This window comes from Schistocerca cancellata, chromosome 1 (assembly GCF_023864275.1).
Source record: "Schistocerca cancellata isolate TAMUIC-IGC-003103 chromosome 1, iqSchCanc2.1, whole genome shotgun sequence".
NCBI lineage: Eukaryota > Metazoa > Arthropoda > Insecta > Orthoptera > Acrididae > Schistocerca > Schistocerca cancellata.
Genome location: NC_064626.1, coordinates 938,710,269 through 938,727,577, shown reverse-complemented (window position 1 = coordinate 938,727,577; position 17,309 = coordinate 938,710,269). Strand labels below are relative to the sequence as shown.

The window sequence follows — 17,309 nt, the reverse complement described above, 5'->3', positions numbered from 1 at the left end:
TATGATCATTCCATTTTAAATCACTCCTAATGCCTACTCCCAGATAATTTATAGAATTAACTGCTTCCAGTTGCTGACCTGCTATATTGTAGCTAAATGATAAGGGATCTTTCTTTCTATGTATTCGCAGCACATTACACTTGTCTACGTTGAGATGCAACTGCCATTCCCTGCACTAGTGTCAGTTTGCTGCAGATCCTCCTGCATTTCAGTACAATTTTCCATTGTTACAACCTCTCGGTATACCACAGCATCATCCGCAAAAAGCCTCAGTGAACTTCTGATGTCATCCACAAGGTCATTTATGTATATTGTGAATAGCAATGGTCCTATGACACTCCCCTACGGCACACCTGAAATCACTCTTACTTCGGAAGACTTTTCTCCATTGAGAATGACATGCTGCATTCTGTTATCTAGGAACTCTTCAATCCAATCACACAATTGGTCTGATAGTCCATATGCTCTTACTTTGTTCATTAAACTGTGAGGAACTGTATCGAATGCCTTGCGTAAGTCAAGAAACACGGCATCTACCTGGGAACCCGTGTCTATGGCCCTCTGAGTCTCGTGGACAAATAACGCGAGCTGGGTTTCACACAACCATCTTTTTTGAAACTCATGCTGATTCCTACATAGTAGATTTCTAATCTCCAGAAAAGTCATTATACTCGAACATAAAACGTGTTCTGCATATCTGTTCGACATCCCTTCTTGAAAACGGGGATGACCTGTGCCCTTTTCCAATCCTTTGGAATGCTACACTCTTCCAGAGAACTATGCAAGAAGCAAATATGTACTTGGACTTACTCCATAGATGTACATCATAACCTACCAAATAAATAAATAAATAAGTTCAGAAAGGGACATTCAATGAAAGATGTCATAAACCAGGCAATTACCTTTGTTCAGGACTCAAATGAGGTCTGAAGTCTGTGCTGTGGGAATAATATCACAGGTGCCTTTGACAGCCTAATGTGGCTGACCTTATTCACAGATGCATAAAACGGAATATCCTACCCCCTTTTCATGAGCCCAAGGGGTTATTTATAGAAATCTGTATGCAAAAAGTGTACATGGCCAAGAGAAAGCATAAGGAAGGATTGTCGCCAGAGTTCAGCCTGTGGGCCCATATTCTAGGATGAAGTCAGAACCCTAGTGGAGAAAATGTGTACTGCAACAGAAGTTGAGAACATTGTAGGAAATGCAGAAGACTCCTACTAATTATGTGTAGGGCAACTAGGACACAACTGAAGGAAGAGGAACAAACACAATGCAGATTTTGTATGAATAGTGACAGCTTCAAGTATATAAACTAAAAGTGCCTATGTGAAAATAGTTAATACATTGTTAAAAGGATGCTAATCATTCAGAAGAAATCCTAGAATAAAAATAAATAATGAACCACTATATAGTGAAGTTTCTGGTAGGGTCTGGGATTTGTACGTGATAGAAGACAAAATTTTCCAGCTCATGCAAAACAAACCAGTACTACAGCAGCTGCAGTTATGCAAAGGGTTGTTAGTATAGAATAAAATAAATTTAGAATGGCTTAGCAATTAATATGGATATGCCATGAATATATCTTATCAGGCATCATACCACATGGAGCGAGTATATGGGCTCACAGGTTGAGGACAATGTTGGCCCAGGTAATACAAAGGGTACAGAAAAGATGCATATTGAACAGCAGCAGCAGATGCTCATTTCACTATTCTTGGGCTCTGGCCACTGGATTACATCACACACTACAGAAGTGCAGTGTATTGGCTAATAAAAAAAGGATGAGAGAAAGTTAAAGCCATTTTAAGAGAATATACAAACAGAAAACAGGGACTCATGAATAAGTTATTAATGGAGTGGCAAGGAACCTGAAAAAGCATTAATACTGCTAGATGAGTGTACAAAATATTTCCTAATGTTGAGGAAAGGTTGTTAATGGAATATATTTACCCATCAAAAGGTTTAGTTCTCTTCAATATTGGACATGGTACATACCCCATCTACCTGAAAAGAAGGGAAAGTGACGTCTGCATTTGTGTGCTGATGAGAGCTCCTGAGCGTATTGTCATTGAGTATAATCTACATGCAAATATCACAGATGGATAGAGAGACCTATTGAGAAATAATTGTGTTTATAATATACTTCGGGACTGAGGATTATATGAGGTACTAAACAAAGTATATGAAAAGGTCTTACCACATGGACTGGAATTGTCTGGCAAGACAGGATCCAACTACAAGAAGATACCAGGCAGCACAGCTAGCATAAGTGAAATAGCATAAAGATACCCCTAAGGTAGGAAAGAGAACATCAGTGATACTTGGGAATGACCTAGATACCACTCAAGAGGAGCTGCAAGGCTTAAATGGCTAAAGTTTCGGATGTTGCTATAAGCTTAAACATACTATTCGTCTTCTTCCTCGTGGTCTCCCTTCCAAGTATTAGGTCTGCTGGCATTTTATAGCCTCATTGAAAAGCCCTCTTGCTATCTTTTCTTCAGTCAATCTAGTGATCTTGCACTGTTGGGTTGGTAGTGTAATATGGATTTTCGGATACTCTTTGAATTATTCATCATATATCATGTATGTTTTCTCCAGTTGTTCTGTATATAACGTGTACGGGCTCCATTTTAAGTTCCTTCAACGAATCTTCATTGCTTTGTGATCCTGTTTGGTGTGACCAGCTGTTCATCTCAACAATTTGCTTCCATAGGCTGTTAGTCTTTTTGCATATGTTGCCTTTATTATCCAGATTCTGCTGCCATAGCACAGCACAGCACAGGTCTTGGTAAGGTGTTAATAAAGCATACTCTTGGTATTCCCCTGGACCAGGGAAGGCATCATTACATTATTAGTAATTCCCATTGTTTTTGTATAACTGACACATTTTTCATCTAGGTCTGTTCCTTCAAGACAGAATAGTTTATAGCTAAATGTATGAATGTGTTCACCCTTTCCAGAGTTTTATTTTTCAAACGGATCTTACTTTGTACTGGATATTTTCCACAGAAGGCCATAGGTTTTGTTACTGTCTATATAATTTCTCTGTTTTAATCAGCTATACACTATAAACCATAGGTAATAAGAAGCACATTGTATGTAAAAATATTGGTAATTAATGCAAAGTAGTATATAAATTGTAAAGAATAAAGTGCAGCAGGTGGCAAGATATTTGCAGCACATATGAATGCAGATAAATGGAGAAGCCATTGCAGGCCAATGTTTCAAAGGAATTTGGATATAAGTGGAAACCTGAAAGTGATATCACTTTCTGGAAGCAATCTGCAAGGGTCACAGGAAACAGAGAGCCTTCTGAGGGTGCCTCATGGTAGACACAAGATGTGAGGTGATACCAAGATGTGTTAGTCCCAATAATATGCAATGCAACCATTGTGATGTGTATCAGACCACAACTAATTATACATAGAAAAGAAAATATATGGTTTATAATGACTTGGTGGCAGTCTGGAAACCAACAGTGAGTGTCATGTAGAACAACAGCATGAGAAAATGCTTTGGTAAAATGAACATGCTGCAAGCTGATAACTGGCTAAATTATAGTTTTCGTTTAGAATATTATTAATTTAAAGCTTTAGCAAAATAATCAATTTTTATTGTTGGAATGTATTTTATTATGTAATTAATGTATTTTTTCTCTTAATTTATATGATTGAGATAGCAGTTTGCATGGTTTATTTTTGTTTCTAGGTTGCTAATCAGAGATGATATAGCAAATAAAAGAAGTCTTTTTTACTATTACATGGCAGCAATGTTAGAATCTCCTAATGATCTGTCTTCTATTTTTGGCAGCACTAAATTGAATATGAAAATGTTATGAAATTTTTTGGGTTGTCCCTTCTACTATCAGGAATTGGAGTATCATGTACATCTTGGAGACTGGACCATTGCTGCCACCACCTACCACAGCTGCCCCCATCATATTTATTTCCCCAGTTATCAACCTGCCAACTTACTATTTCATCCAGTGTATTAATTTGCAACTGTTAACATTTATTTTCAGAATATGTGTGTGTGTGTGTGTGTGTGTGTGTGTGTGTGTGTGTGTGTGTGTGTGTGTGTGTGCGCATGCTTGCGCTTGGACATGTTCTATTAGATATGTGTTTCTAACCCCCCATGAACCAGGGACCTTGCCATTGGTGGGGAGGCTTGCGTGTCTCAGTGGTACAGATAGTCGTACCGTAGGTGCAACCACAACAGTGGGGTATTTGTTGAGAGGCCAGACAAACGTGTGGTTCCTGAAGAGGGGCAGCAGCCTTTTCAGTAGTTGTACGGGCAACAGTCTGGATGATTGACTGATCTGGCCTTGTAACACTAACCAAAACAGCCTTTGTGTGCGGGTACTGGGAACAGCTGAAGGCATGGGGAAACTACAGCCATAATTTTTCCCGAGGGCATGGAGCTTTACTGTATGGTTAAAGAACAATGACGTCCCATGGGTAAAATATTCCAGAGGTATAACAGTGCCCCATTCAGATCTCCGGGTGGGGACTACTCAGGAGGACATCATTATCAGGAGAAAGAAAACTGGCATTCTAAGGATCGGAGCGTGGAATGTCAGATCCCTTAATCGGGCAGCTAGGTTAGAAAATATAAAAAGGGAAATAGATAGGTTAAAGTTAGATATAGTGGGAATTGTGAAGTTCAGCGGCAGGAGGAACAAAACTTCTGGTCAGGTGAATACAGGATTATAAATACAAAATCAAATAGGGCTAATGCAGGAGTAGGTGTAATAAGGAATAAAAAAATAGGAGTGCTGGTAAGCTTCTACAAACACCATAGTGAACGCATTATTGTGGCCAAGATAGACATGAAGCCCACGCCTACCACAGTAGTACAAGTTTATATGCCAACTAGCTCCACAGATGGCGAAGAGAGTGATGAAATGTATGATGAGATAAAAGAAATTATTCAGGTAGTGAAGGGAAACAAAAATTTAATAGTCATGGGTGACTGAAATTCGAGAGTAGGAAAAGGGAGAGAAGGCAACATAGTAGGTGAATATGGATTGGGGGTAAGAAATGAAAGAGCAAGCCGTCTGGTAGAATTTTGCACAGAGCGTAACTTAATCATAGCTAACACTTGGTTCAAGAATCATGAAAGAAGGTTGTATACATCGAAGAATCCTGGAGATAGTAGAAGGTATCAGATAGATTTTATAATGGTAGGACACAGATTTAGGAACCAGGTTTTAAATTGTGAGACATTTCCAGGGACAGATGTGGACTCTGACCACAATCTATTGATTATGAACTGTAGATTAAAACTGAAGAAACTGCAAAAAGGTGGGAATATAAAGGAGATGGGACCTGGGTAAACTGACTAAACCAGATGTTGTAGAGAGTTTCAGGTAGAATATTAGGGAATGATTGACCGGAATGGGGGAAAGAAATGCAGTAGAAGAAGAATGGGTAGCTTTGAGGGACGAAGTACTGAAGGCAGTAGAGGATCAAGTAGGTAAAAAGACGAGGGCTAGTAGAAATCCTGAGGTAATGGAAGATATATATTGAATATAATTGATGAAAGGAGAAAATATAAAAGTGCACTAAATGAAGCAGGCAAAAAGGAATATAAAAGTCTCAAAAATGAGATCGACAGGAAGTGCAAAATGGCTAAGCAGGGATGGCTAGAGGACAAATGTAAGGATGTAGAGGCTTATCTGACTAGGGGGCAAGATAGATACTGCCTTCAGGAAAATTAAAGAGACCTTTGGAGAAAAGAGAGCCACTTGTATGAATATCAAGAGCTCAGATGGAAACCCAGTTCTAAGCAAAGAAGGGAAAGCAGAAGGTGGAAGAAGTATATAGAGGGTCTGTACAATGGTGATGTACTTGAGGACAATATTATGGAAATGGAAGAAGATGAAGATGAAATAGGAGATATGATACTGCGTGAAGAGAGTGACAGAGCACTGAAAGACCTGAGTCGAAACAAGACCCTGGGAGTAGACAACATTCCATTAGAACTACTGACAGCCTTGTGAGAGCCAGTCCTGACAAAACTCTACCATCTGGTGAGCAAGATGTATGAAACAGGTGAAATAGCCTCAGACTTCAAGAAGAATATAATAATTCCAATCCCAAAGAAAGCAGGTGTTGACAAATGTGAAAATTACCGAACTATCAGTTTTTATAAGTCACAGCTGCAAAATACTAACGCGAATTCTTTACAGACAAATGGAAAAACTGGTAGAAGCCGACCTCGGGAAAGATCAGTTTGGATTCTGTAGAAATGTTGGAACACATGAGGCAATACTGACCCTACGACTTCTCGTAGGAAATAGATTAAGGAAAGGCAAACCTACATTTCCAGCATTTGTAGACTTAGAGAAAGCTTTTGACAATGTTGACTGGAATACTCTCTTTCAAATTCTGAAGGTGGCAGGGGTATAATACAGGGTGCAAAAGGCTATTTACAATTTGTACAGCAACTAGATGGCAGTTATAAGGGTCAAGGAGCATGAAAGGGAAGCAGTGGTTGGGAAGGGAGTGAGACGGGGTTTTAGCCTATCCCAAATGTTATTCAATCTGTATATTGAGTAAGCAGTAAAGGAAACAAAAGAAAAATTCAGAGTAGGAATTAAAGTCCATGGAGAAGAAATAAAAACTTTGAGGTTCGCCGATGACATTGTAATTTTTGCAGAGACAGCAAAGGACCTGTAAGAGCAGCTGAAAGTAATGGACTGTGTCTTGAAAGGAGTATAATATGAACATCAACAAAAGCAAAACGAGAATAATGGAATGTAGTCGAATTAAATCGGGTGATGCTGAGGGAATTAGATTAGGAAATGAGATGCTTAAAGTAGTAAATGAGTTTTGCTATTTGGGGAGCAAAATAACTGATGATGGTCGAAGTAGAGGGGATATAAAATGTAGACTGGCAATGGCAAGGAAAGCATTTCTGAAGAAGAGAAATTTGTTAACATCGAGTATAGATTTAAGTGTCAGGAATTCGTTTCTGAAAGTATTTGTATGGAGTGTGGCCATGTATGGAAGTGAAACATAGATGATAAATAGTTTGGACCAGAAGAGAATAGAAGCTTTCAAAATATGGTGCTGCAGAAGAATGCTGAAGATTATATGAGTAGATTAAGGAGTTATTGAATAGAATTAGGGAGAAGAGAAATTTGTGGCACACTTTGACTAGAAGAAGGGATATGTTGGTAGGACATGTTCTGAGGCATCAAGGGATCACTAACTTAGTATTGGAGGGCAGCATGGAGGTTAAAAATCATAGAGGGAGACCAAGAGATGAATACACTAAGCAGATTCAGAAGGATGTAGGTTGCAGTAGGTACTGGGAGATGAAGATGCTTGCACAGGATAGAGTAGCATGGAGATCTGCATCAAACCAGTCTCTGGACTGAAGACCACAACAACAACAACAATGTGTTTCTAAATTTAGTTTTTAACTTATGTATCTTAGCATATACACTTTTTCTTTATTTCTTTTGCAGGCTGGGCCTGAAACCAAATGTCCTTATGGAAATCTTCAACACAAGCTCTGGACGTTGCTGGTCATCAGAACAATATAATCCTGTACCAGGAACAATCAGCAATGTACCAAGTGCCAATAACTATGAGGTATTTATTGTCAAGTGATTTCAAGATAGTCTGCTATTGGAATTGTAAAATCCATATGTTCAATGTTCTGATAAGTTATATAGCGTAATTTCACAGGGTAGACCACAAATATTATGTTATTAACTAAGAGGCAACAAGCCAGTGTATGATAATTTTTACTTTGTTAACCTTTTTTGTTGTAATTACAAGATTACATTTATGTTGGTGTGACTGTACACCATATGAATACAGGTTGTAGTGGACAAATATTTGTGTTAAAATGAAATTATATCCTGAGATTTATTGTCTGTTGATTGTTATCTGAAAAGAGTATTTCCATCTCTCTCTCTCATTGTAATGACTTATTCATATTGAGACCAAAGTGAGTATAATGCTGGCTGGAAGTATGACAGTGTAGTGGTCTGTTGGGGCTAATAAAAGGTGTAATGTGTAACAGTCTTTCTGTTGTGCCTGTCTGCAACTCAGCAGGTCATTCAGAGGTATACAGATTCAGAGGATATATGTAGTGTTGGCCATGTTTCAGACAGGACAATTGCATGAGACTTTAGGTGATTTAAGAGAAGCCTCAGATCATTCTAATGCACAGATGTGAATTGAATATCACAAAGTGTGCTAAGTAAAAGCTTGTGGGTGACTTACTGTAGGCAGTTTTGTGTGTCCACCACTATAGTAATTGTGAGTTTAAAAAAATGCAGAAAGCTTGGAATTAGTGGGATATAAGTGTGCTAACTGCATTGGAAATCATAAGTAACACCTAACAATAATTTCACCCCAAGAAATTTGTGCTACAAAAGTTGATTTGAATCTGAAAAACAAGAGAAAAACATCACAGAATATAACATAGTAACATATTATAACTACTACATAATACATTTATTACATATATATAAAAAGAAACATTTATTACAGGCCACTGAAGATGCTTCACAAACAAAAGAAGCAAAACATATTTGGCAATAGACAAACTGCCTTTCATTTAGTTGCATAGACAGAACATACTTCCATGAATAACTGTGACTTGTTGTGCTATTTCTCTTTTTTTTTTATTTTTTTTTTTATTTTTTTTTTTTTTTTGTCAGAATTTACAAGAAAAGTGTGATAAAACATGATGTCATTTATCATTTCACAATTGCATAGCAGATAAATGAGCTATTGTGTAGATTTTACTCACTATGCAAGTAAATTTAAATCTCGTACTCAGTGAAAAATTTGTAAATTTCTATGGCTTCATTCGAGCTCAAACATTCAGATACTTTCAGTAAATATTTGAACTCTCTGCATTATTTTATTGGTTAGTAAGAAATAGTACCACCAAGTTTCAGCTTTCCATCAGTCATAATTATACTTACTTTGGTCTCAATATGAATAAGTCATTGTAATGAGAGAGATGGAAATACTCTTTTCAGATAACAATCAACTGACAAGGCTTCTATGGTCAGCACATTTGTTGTTCTATGTGCCTTGACATTTCGCCAAAGCTCTCCTGTTGGCAAATAATATCTTCTGTCCTGTTTGACATTTTTATCAGTAACCAGCATACTTCAATCATGATATAGTACTGTGTTTGTTGTTGAAAGACACAGTGAGTAACCCGTAAGTTACTAATAATACAAATGTGAAACTAATTCTGTCTGTCTTTATGTCATCTTTTCACAGGAGAACTGCTGAATCAAATGTGATGAAATTTTATATGGAGATAGCTTGAATCCTGAGAAAGAACATAGGCTATTTACAAAAAAGTTAAATCAATAGGCAAAGGTGCTAAAAGTCAACAATAGTGAATCAAGCAGCGAAATATTTGTCGGCAGTGCACTCTTTTACAATATGTTGCCCAGGCAATAAGAGTTTTGTGTAATTGGGAAATACAAAACTGTAGATCTTAAAAGATGTACACAAAAGTCCATTAGAACATATGCTTAACTTTTAGGGTTCACCCATAATGATTTTTGTCTTTTTATTGCACTTGGTGCAGCGAATCTAACAGACATCAAATTACATATCACATACTGAATGGGCAGCATGTTGCTGCTAGCAAACCCTTTACTTTATGTAGCAGGTTATCTTTAAATGGCTGAACAAAATTTCATCACACATATGTCATGACAATTCTGATTGAACTAACCTTCAAATAAATTCAAAATCTGCATTGAAATTGAGGTACTGGAGTTGGTGCTGTGATGCCATAGCATACAAAGACTTGTTGTTGTTGTGGTCTTCAGTCCTGAGACTGGTTTGATGCAGCTCTCCATGGTACTCTATCCTGTGCAAGATTCTTCGTCTCCCAGTACTTACCTACATCCTTCTGAAACTGCTTAGTGTATTCATCTCTTGGTCTCCCTCTATGATTTTTAACCTCCATGCTGCCCTCCAATACTAAGTTAGTGATCCCTTGATGCCTCAGAACATGTCCTACCAACATATCCCTTCTTCTAGTCAAAGTGTGCCACAAATTTCTCTTCTCCCTAATTCTATTCAATAACTCCTTAATCTACTCATATAATCTTCAGCATTCTTCTGTAGCACCATATTTTGAAAGCTTCTATTCTCTTCAAGTCCAAACTATTTATCATCCATGTTTCACTTCCATATATGGCTACACTCCATACAAATACTTTCAGAAACAAATTCCAGACACTTAAATCTATACTCAATGTTAACAAATTTCTCTTTTTCAGAAATGCTTTCCGTGCCATTTCCAGTCTACATTTTATATCCTCTCTACCTCGACCATCATCAGTTACTTTGCTCCCCAAATAGCAAAACTCCTTTACTACTTTAAGTGTCTCATTTCCTAATCTAATTCCCTCAGCATCATCCGACTTAATTTGACTACATTCCATTATTCTCGTTTTGCTTTTGTTGATGTTCAACTTCTATCTGCCTTTCAGGACACTGTCCAATCCATTCAACTGCTCTTCCAAGTCCTTTGCTGTCTCGGACAGAATTACAATGTCATCGGCGAACCTCAAAGTTTTTATTTCTTCTCCATGGACTTTAATTCCTACTCCGAATTTTTCTTTTGTTTCCTTTACTGCTTGCTCAATATACAGATTGAATAACATCTGGGATAGGCTAAAACCCCGTCTCAGTCCCTTCCCAACCACTGCTTCCCTTTCATGCCCCTGGACCCTTATGACTGCCATCTAGTTGCTGTACAAATTGTAAATAGCCTTTTGCACCCTGTATTATACCCCTGCCACCTTCAGAATTTGAAAGAGAGTATTCTAGTCAACATTGTCAAAAGCTTTCTCTAAGTCTAAAAATACTAGAAACGTAGGTTTGCCTTTTCTTAACCTTTCTTCTAAGATAAGTCGTAAGGTCAGTATTGCCTCAGGTGTTCCAACATTTCTATCGAATCCAAACTGATCTTCCCTGAGGTCGGCTACTACCAGTTTTTCCATTTGTCTGTAAAGAATTCACGTTAGTATTTTGCAACTGTGACTTATTAAACTGATAGTTCGGTAATTTTCACATCTGTCAACACCTGCTTTCTTTGGGATTGGAATTATTATATTCTTCTTGAAGTCTGAGGCTATTTCACCTGTTTCATACATCTTGCTCACCACAGGTAGAGTTTTGTCAGGGCTAGCTCTCCCAAGGCTATCAGTAGTTCTAATGGAATGTTGTCTACTCCCAGGGCCTTGTTTCGACTCAGGTCTTTCAGTGCTCTGTCAAACTCTTCACGCAGTATCTTATCTCCCATTTCATCTTCATCTTCGTCTTCTTCCATTTCCATGATATTGTCCTCAAGTACATCGCCCTTGTATAGACCTTCTATATACTCCTTCCACCTTTCTGCTTTCCCTTCTTTGCTTAGAACTGGGTTTCCATCTGAGCTCTTGGTATTCATACAAGTGGCTCTCTTTTCTCCAAAGGTCTCTTTAATTTTCCTGAAGGCAGTATCTATCTTGCCCCCTAGTCAGGTAAGCCTCTACATCCTTACATTTGTCCTCTAGCCATCCCTGCTTAGCCATTTTGCACTTCCTATCGATCTCATTTTTGAGACAGTTGTATTCCTTTTTCCTGCTTCATTTAGTGCATTTTTATATTTTCTCCTTTCATCAATTAAATTCAATACATCTTCTGTTACCCAAGGATTTCTACTAACCCTCGTCTTTTTACCTACTTGATCCTCTGCTGCCTTCGCTATTACATTCCTCAAAGCTACCCATTCTTCTTCTACTGTATTTCTTTCCCCCATTCCTGACAATTGTTCCCTTATGCTCTCCCTGAAACTCTGTACAACCTCTGGTTTAGTCAGTTTACCCAGGTCCCATCTCCTTAAATTCCCATCTTTTTGCAGTTTCTTCTGTTTTAATTTACAGTTCATAACCAACAGATTGTGGTCAGAGTCCACATCTGCCCCTGGAAATGTCTCACAATTTAAAACCTGGTTCCTAAATCTGTGTCCTACCATTATAAAAGCTGTCTGATACCTTCTACTATCTCCAGGATTCTTCGATGTATACAACCTTCTTTCATGATTCTTGAACCAAGTGTTAGCTATGATTAAGTTATGCTCTGTGCAAAATTCTACCAGACAGCTTGCTCTTTCATTTCTTACCCCAATCCATATTCACCTACTATGTTGCCTTCTCTCCCTTTTCCTACTCTCGAATTCCAGTCACCCATGACTATTAAATTTTCGTCTCCCTTCACTACCTGAATAATTTCTTTTATCTCATCATACATTTCATCACTCTCTTCGCCATCTGTGGAGCTAGTTGGCATATAAACTTGTGCTACTGTAGTAGTCATGAGCTTCGTGTCTATCTTGACCACAATAATGCGTTCACTATGGTGTTTGTGGTAGCTTACCCGCACTCCTATTTTTTTTATTCATTATTAAACCTACTCCTGCATTACCCGTATTTGATTTTGTGTTTATAACCCTGTATTCACCTGACCAAAAGTCATGTTCCTTCTGCCACCGAACTTCACTGATTCCCACTATATCTAACTTTAACCTATCCATTTCCCTTTTTAAATTTTCTAACCTAGCTGCCCGATTAAGGGATCTGACATTCCATGCTCCAATCCGTAGAACACTAGTTTTCTTTCTCCCACCAAGCGAGGTGGTGCAATGGCTAGCACACTGGACTCGCATTCAGGAGGACGACAGTTCAATCCCGTGTCCGGCCATCCTGATTTAGGTTTTCCGTGATTCCCCTAATTCGCTCCAGGCAAATACCGGGATGGTTCCTTCGAAAGGGCACGGCCAACTTCCTTTCCTAATCCGATGAGACCGATGACCTCACTGTCTGGTCTCCTCTCCCAAAACAACCCAATCCCTTTCTCCTGATAACGACGTCCTCTTGAGTAGTCCCCGCCCGGAGATCCAAGTGGGGGACTGTTTTACCTCCGAAACATTTTACCCAAGAGGACTCCATCATCATTTAACCATACAGGAAATCTGCATGCCCTCAGGGGAAAAAAAATGGGTGTAGTTTCCCCTTGCTTTCAGCCTTTCGCAGTACCAGCACTGCAAGGCCGTTTTGGTTAGTGTTACAAGGCCAGATCAGTCAATCATCCAGACTGTTGCCCCTGCAACTACTGAAAAGGCTGCTGCCCCTCTTCAGGAACCACATGTTTGTCAGGCCTCTCAACCCATACCCCTCTGTTGTGGTTGCCCCTGTGGTACGGCCATCTGTATCGCTGAGGCACGCAAGCCTTCCCACCAACGGCAAGGTCCATGGTTCATGGACTTATAACACCTGATTTTGTGCAATGGGGCAATGGAGGGGACAGCACACATTGCAAGCTGTGTTTCTCTGATACTCTCTCATCATAACAATACTAATGATATGCCCAAGCTGTGGGTAAAATCTAATTGAACACACTCCCTTTGTCAGTAAAGTTCCAGGACAGGTCTTTTTAAAAAAATAGAAAATTTCACTTGCCAAGTAATGAGCTGAGCTCCTATTGAAGTAGTCCCCTTGCTTCTCTATACACAGTAGCCAATCTCTCTGTAGTTCTTGGAAGCAAGCATTCAGCTCCGATGCTGTAAACCTATTTTTCACAGCCCATTTGATGTCTGTGATATCATGATAAAGCTTTCTTTTCAGTTGCCTTTTCACTTGAGGAAACAAGGAGAAACTGCAATGCAATTTGGTGGATGTAGGATGGCAATAACAACAGAATATCTGGTCAAATAATTGGTAACAGATAAATCAGTATGGGGTCTTGCTGTGTCACGCAGTGAGAACCAGTCCAGAGAATGCCACAAATTAGGGCAGTGATGTCAAATTGTTTGTTGCAAATATTTCAAGACTTTGATGTAAATAGTTTGGTTCTCTGTTGGACCTGGAGGAACATACTCATGGTGAAATAGTTTTTACTATCAAAGAATGTGATCAACATTGTCTTTGTTCTCAAAGATTGTCGTTCGACATTTTTCGAGGTTGGTGATCCAGGTATACGCCATACAACACTTCGATGTTTTGTGTGGGGATGATACTGCCAGCACCAACTTTCTTCCCCAGCAATAATCTTTGACAGAAATATAGGATCAATCTGGCTCTGTCCATTAGGTCAACAGAAATTCTTTGTTTTTCCTCTTTCTGTTTGTCTGTTTATGTGTGATATGGCATGCACAGTCATATGATGGTCTTCTTGCAATAACTGCCTTACATGCTCCACATTTGCATCAGTTTGTGCAGTAGACAGGTGACCAGCTCTGGGATCATCCTGCACTGAAAATCTGCATTCACGAAACCTTTTGTGCTACTCGAAAACATGACTTCTTGGAAGTGCCTCACCTGCACATGCTTGCTTAATCAGTGTCCACATACAGTCTTCGCTACGGTCGCAGGTTCGAATCCTGCCTCAGGCATGGATGTCTGTGATGTCCTTAGGTTAGTTGGGTTTAAGTAGTTCTAAGGTCTAGGGGACTGATGACCTCAGAAGTTAAGTCCCATAGTGCTCAGAGCCATTTGAACCATTTTTTCAGTGTCCACATTTCACTAGGGGTTTTCCTGAGCAGAACGTAATGTTCACTCTTTGCTCACAATCAGTAGCTATTGTGTCACCATAACTAATTGGCCAAGAATTAAAAAAAAAATGTGTTGCTAAGCACAGCCCTGCCACCTAGTGACTTTGCATGGAAACATGGCCAAGGTCATTTCAATGATGCACATATACCGGGTAACATAAAAACAACATTTATTCCTTTTTAGTATTACTAACTCAGAAATTAAAGAAAGCTTGTCCTGCAACTTTCCCGACAAAGGGAGTATAAATAAATAGACACTATTACTAATTGATGGAGGATCTTCCAAAAAGGCTTACAGGTGGCACTCAGTTTACGTAGCAGTCTACAGCTGTTCTTTGAATGGACCAACAGACCCAATTTTCAGACACAGCCTGTAGAAGAGTATTACCATCTGTCAGTATTCGTACCCTTTCTTGATCATTTGTTAAATGAAATGTCATTAAGACTCCCTACAACCCAGCCATAAAGAATCGGGCATCCAAAAATTGCAGTTGCAGAACTTTAGTGATAAAGATATACATCATATTTTGCAAAATGCTTCACCATACAAAGATGATATCCCTTGATGGTAATTTTGAAGGGAAAGCTACAAATTTTGCAACAAATGGATAGAAATATGAAAAGTCTCCAGTACAGGCCTATAAAAGAGCAATGGTGCTAGCAAATATTAGTCTTGTGTCAGTTACTGTACACATTTCCTGTAACAACCAGCAGTGTGGAGAGATCTTTCTCAACCTCACACATTCTGAAGACATATCTTCTTAGCAGGATGACAGAAGATCGTTTAAATGTACTGGTACCAATGCATATCCATCTAGGTATTGCATCAACAGTGAATTCTGTAGGAATCACAAGAGGAAACTTTCATTGCATCTTATGTAATAATGACCGTGATAAAATATGGCTGCGATAAAACTAATTTCATTTATATGTACATATAATTGTGTGTGTGTGTGTGTGTGTGTGTGTGTGTGTGTGTGTGTGTCTTTATTTTTAAAATTAGATACAGAAAGCCTATAAGGACATGTTCATTCTTCTAATGCTTGTGCCTCCCTCACCCCCACCCCCACCCAAAAAAAAAAAAAAAAAAATCTGTATTTGCCTCTGACAAGGGGTGGGGACCCACACCAAATACAGTTGTCATAATTCTTGCACACCTGATGACTTTCTTACGTATGATCCCTTAAGGAAAAAGATATGACAACAGAGAAATGATATTTGGGCTAAGAAGGTGTCGTTGATATAGTGATTAGAGTAGGGATGGTGCGGGAGTGCTAAGGATAAGATGCTATTTGTAGTGAATCATGCAGTTGAGAGCAAAAATAAATAATGGAATGATTTCAGGGCTGATGCTTGCAGTTGTGAAAAATAAACTTATGAGCATACAAAGTAACAATTTAATTAAAATGTGTACTATGTTGGCTGTGGTCGTAATCCTCATAATTAGACATTAAAAACAGAGCCAATCATGAAGATGTGTGAGTAACATATTCAAGGAAATGAGTAAGTCACAGTGCTGTAACTATAGAGGCAGCAGGAAGAAGTAAAGTGACAGCTTTAGTTCAACGAAATATAGCAAAGACAAAAACAGGTTTCTCAAATATATAATAATAGCTTCATTATCAACATTGTTAAACCCTAATCTTCTCTCCTTCCTTTTGTGTAAACTTTTAGTTCACTGTGCAATTTATCATCGTACAACATATGCACAATTACTGTAAAAATAGAGTAATAAGGCTTGTGGTAGTAACTAAAGCTGTGATATTATTGTGTTAAATTATACTTTTTCCCTGTTGTTGCAGGGTGGCTTTGGCACACATCTTATGGCAAAGGATCTTGGTATTGCACAAGAAGCATCAACAAAAAATCAAGTTCCTACTCCCTTAGGTTCATTAGCACACCAGATTTATCGCATTTTAGTTGCACAAGGATATGGAAAGAAAGATTTTTCTGTTATATATAAGTTTCTGAGTGAAGCGAAATAAATCTGCAACTGTGTAATATGTCACTCATAGCTTCCTATGCAAATGGCTATATAAATGTATTACATTAAGAAATGTCAAAATCGACTTTGTATTGAAGATGGAGGTATGTGTTTTATGTTAGCACAGTTATCAGCCCAGTTTTTAGTAGCAAAGCGATTATGTATACACCAGGACTACTTCCTTAAATATTATTTGAGACCATGTGTTTTACAATTTCTATCCTGGAATTATGTCTGCAATTAGTCCCTTTCTCCTATGTAGTTGTAATGTGTACTAAGGCTTCAGCTTCTTTTTCAATATTTTCTGAAATACAAGACTTTCTGTCCCCATCCATTAACTAGTCAACAGCCTACCTGATCATGAACTATCCTGAGGCTTCGCCTCTTATCTGTCTTACATCAGACACGTTTAAAACTAATAAAGGACACTGAATGCCACTCACACAAGCAAGCACACGTTACGCACACATGACCATCATCTCCGGCAGCTCGAGCATTCTGGTCCGAGCTGTTGGAGGTGATGGTCATGTGTGCATTAGGTGTTCTTGCTTATGTGAATGAATGTGTGTATGTTTCTTTTTTTGACAAAGGCTGTGGCCGAAAGCTAATGTGTAAGTGACTTTTAATTGTGCCTGTCTGCAACTTAATGTGTCATCTTTACAGTAAGTAGCAATCTATCTTTTCTTCGTGTTGTTGATATTCCAACATGGAATTGTTTGGATATCGATTG

General features: G+C 38.5%; 1 protein-coding gene across 1 annotated transcript in view; it reads left to right on the top strand.

Moving 5' to 3' along the window:
* LOC126191510 (3-hydroxyisobutyrate dehydrogenase, mitochondrial) overlaps window positions 1–16,917 on the top strand; it is a 76,281-nt gene extending 59,364 nt beyond the window's left edge. Inside the window, exons 6-7 of the mRNA XM_049932408.1 lie at window positions 7,478–7,604; window positions 16,398–16,917. Coding sequence (XP_049788365.1) covers window positions 7,478–7,604; window positions 16,398–16,580 — 310 coding nt within the window. The 3' untranslated portion in view covers window positions 16,581–16,917. The remainder of the gene's footprint in view (window positions 1–7,477; window positions 7,605–16,397) is intronic.
* The last annotated feature ends 392 nt before the right edge of the window (window positions 16,918–17,309 follow it).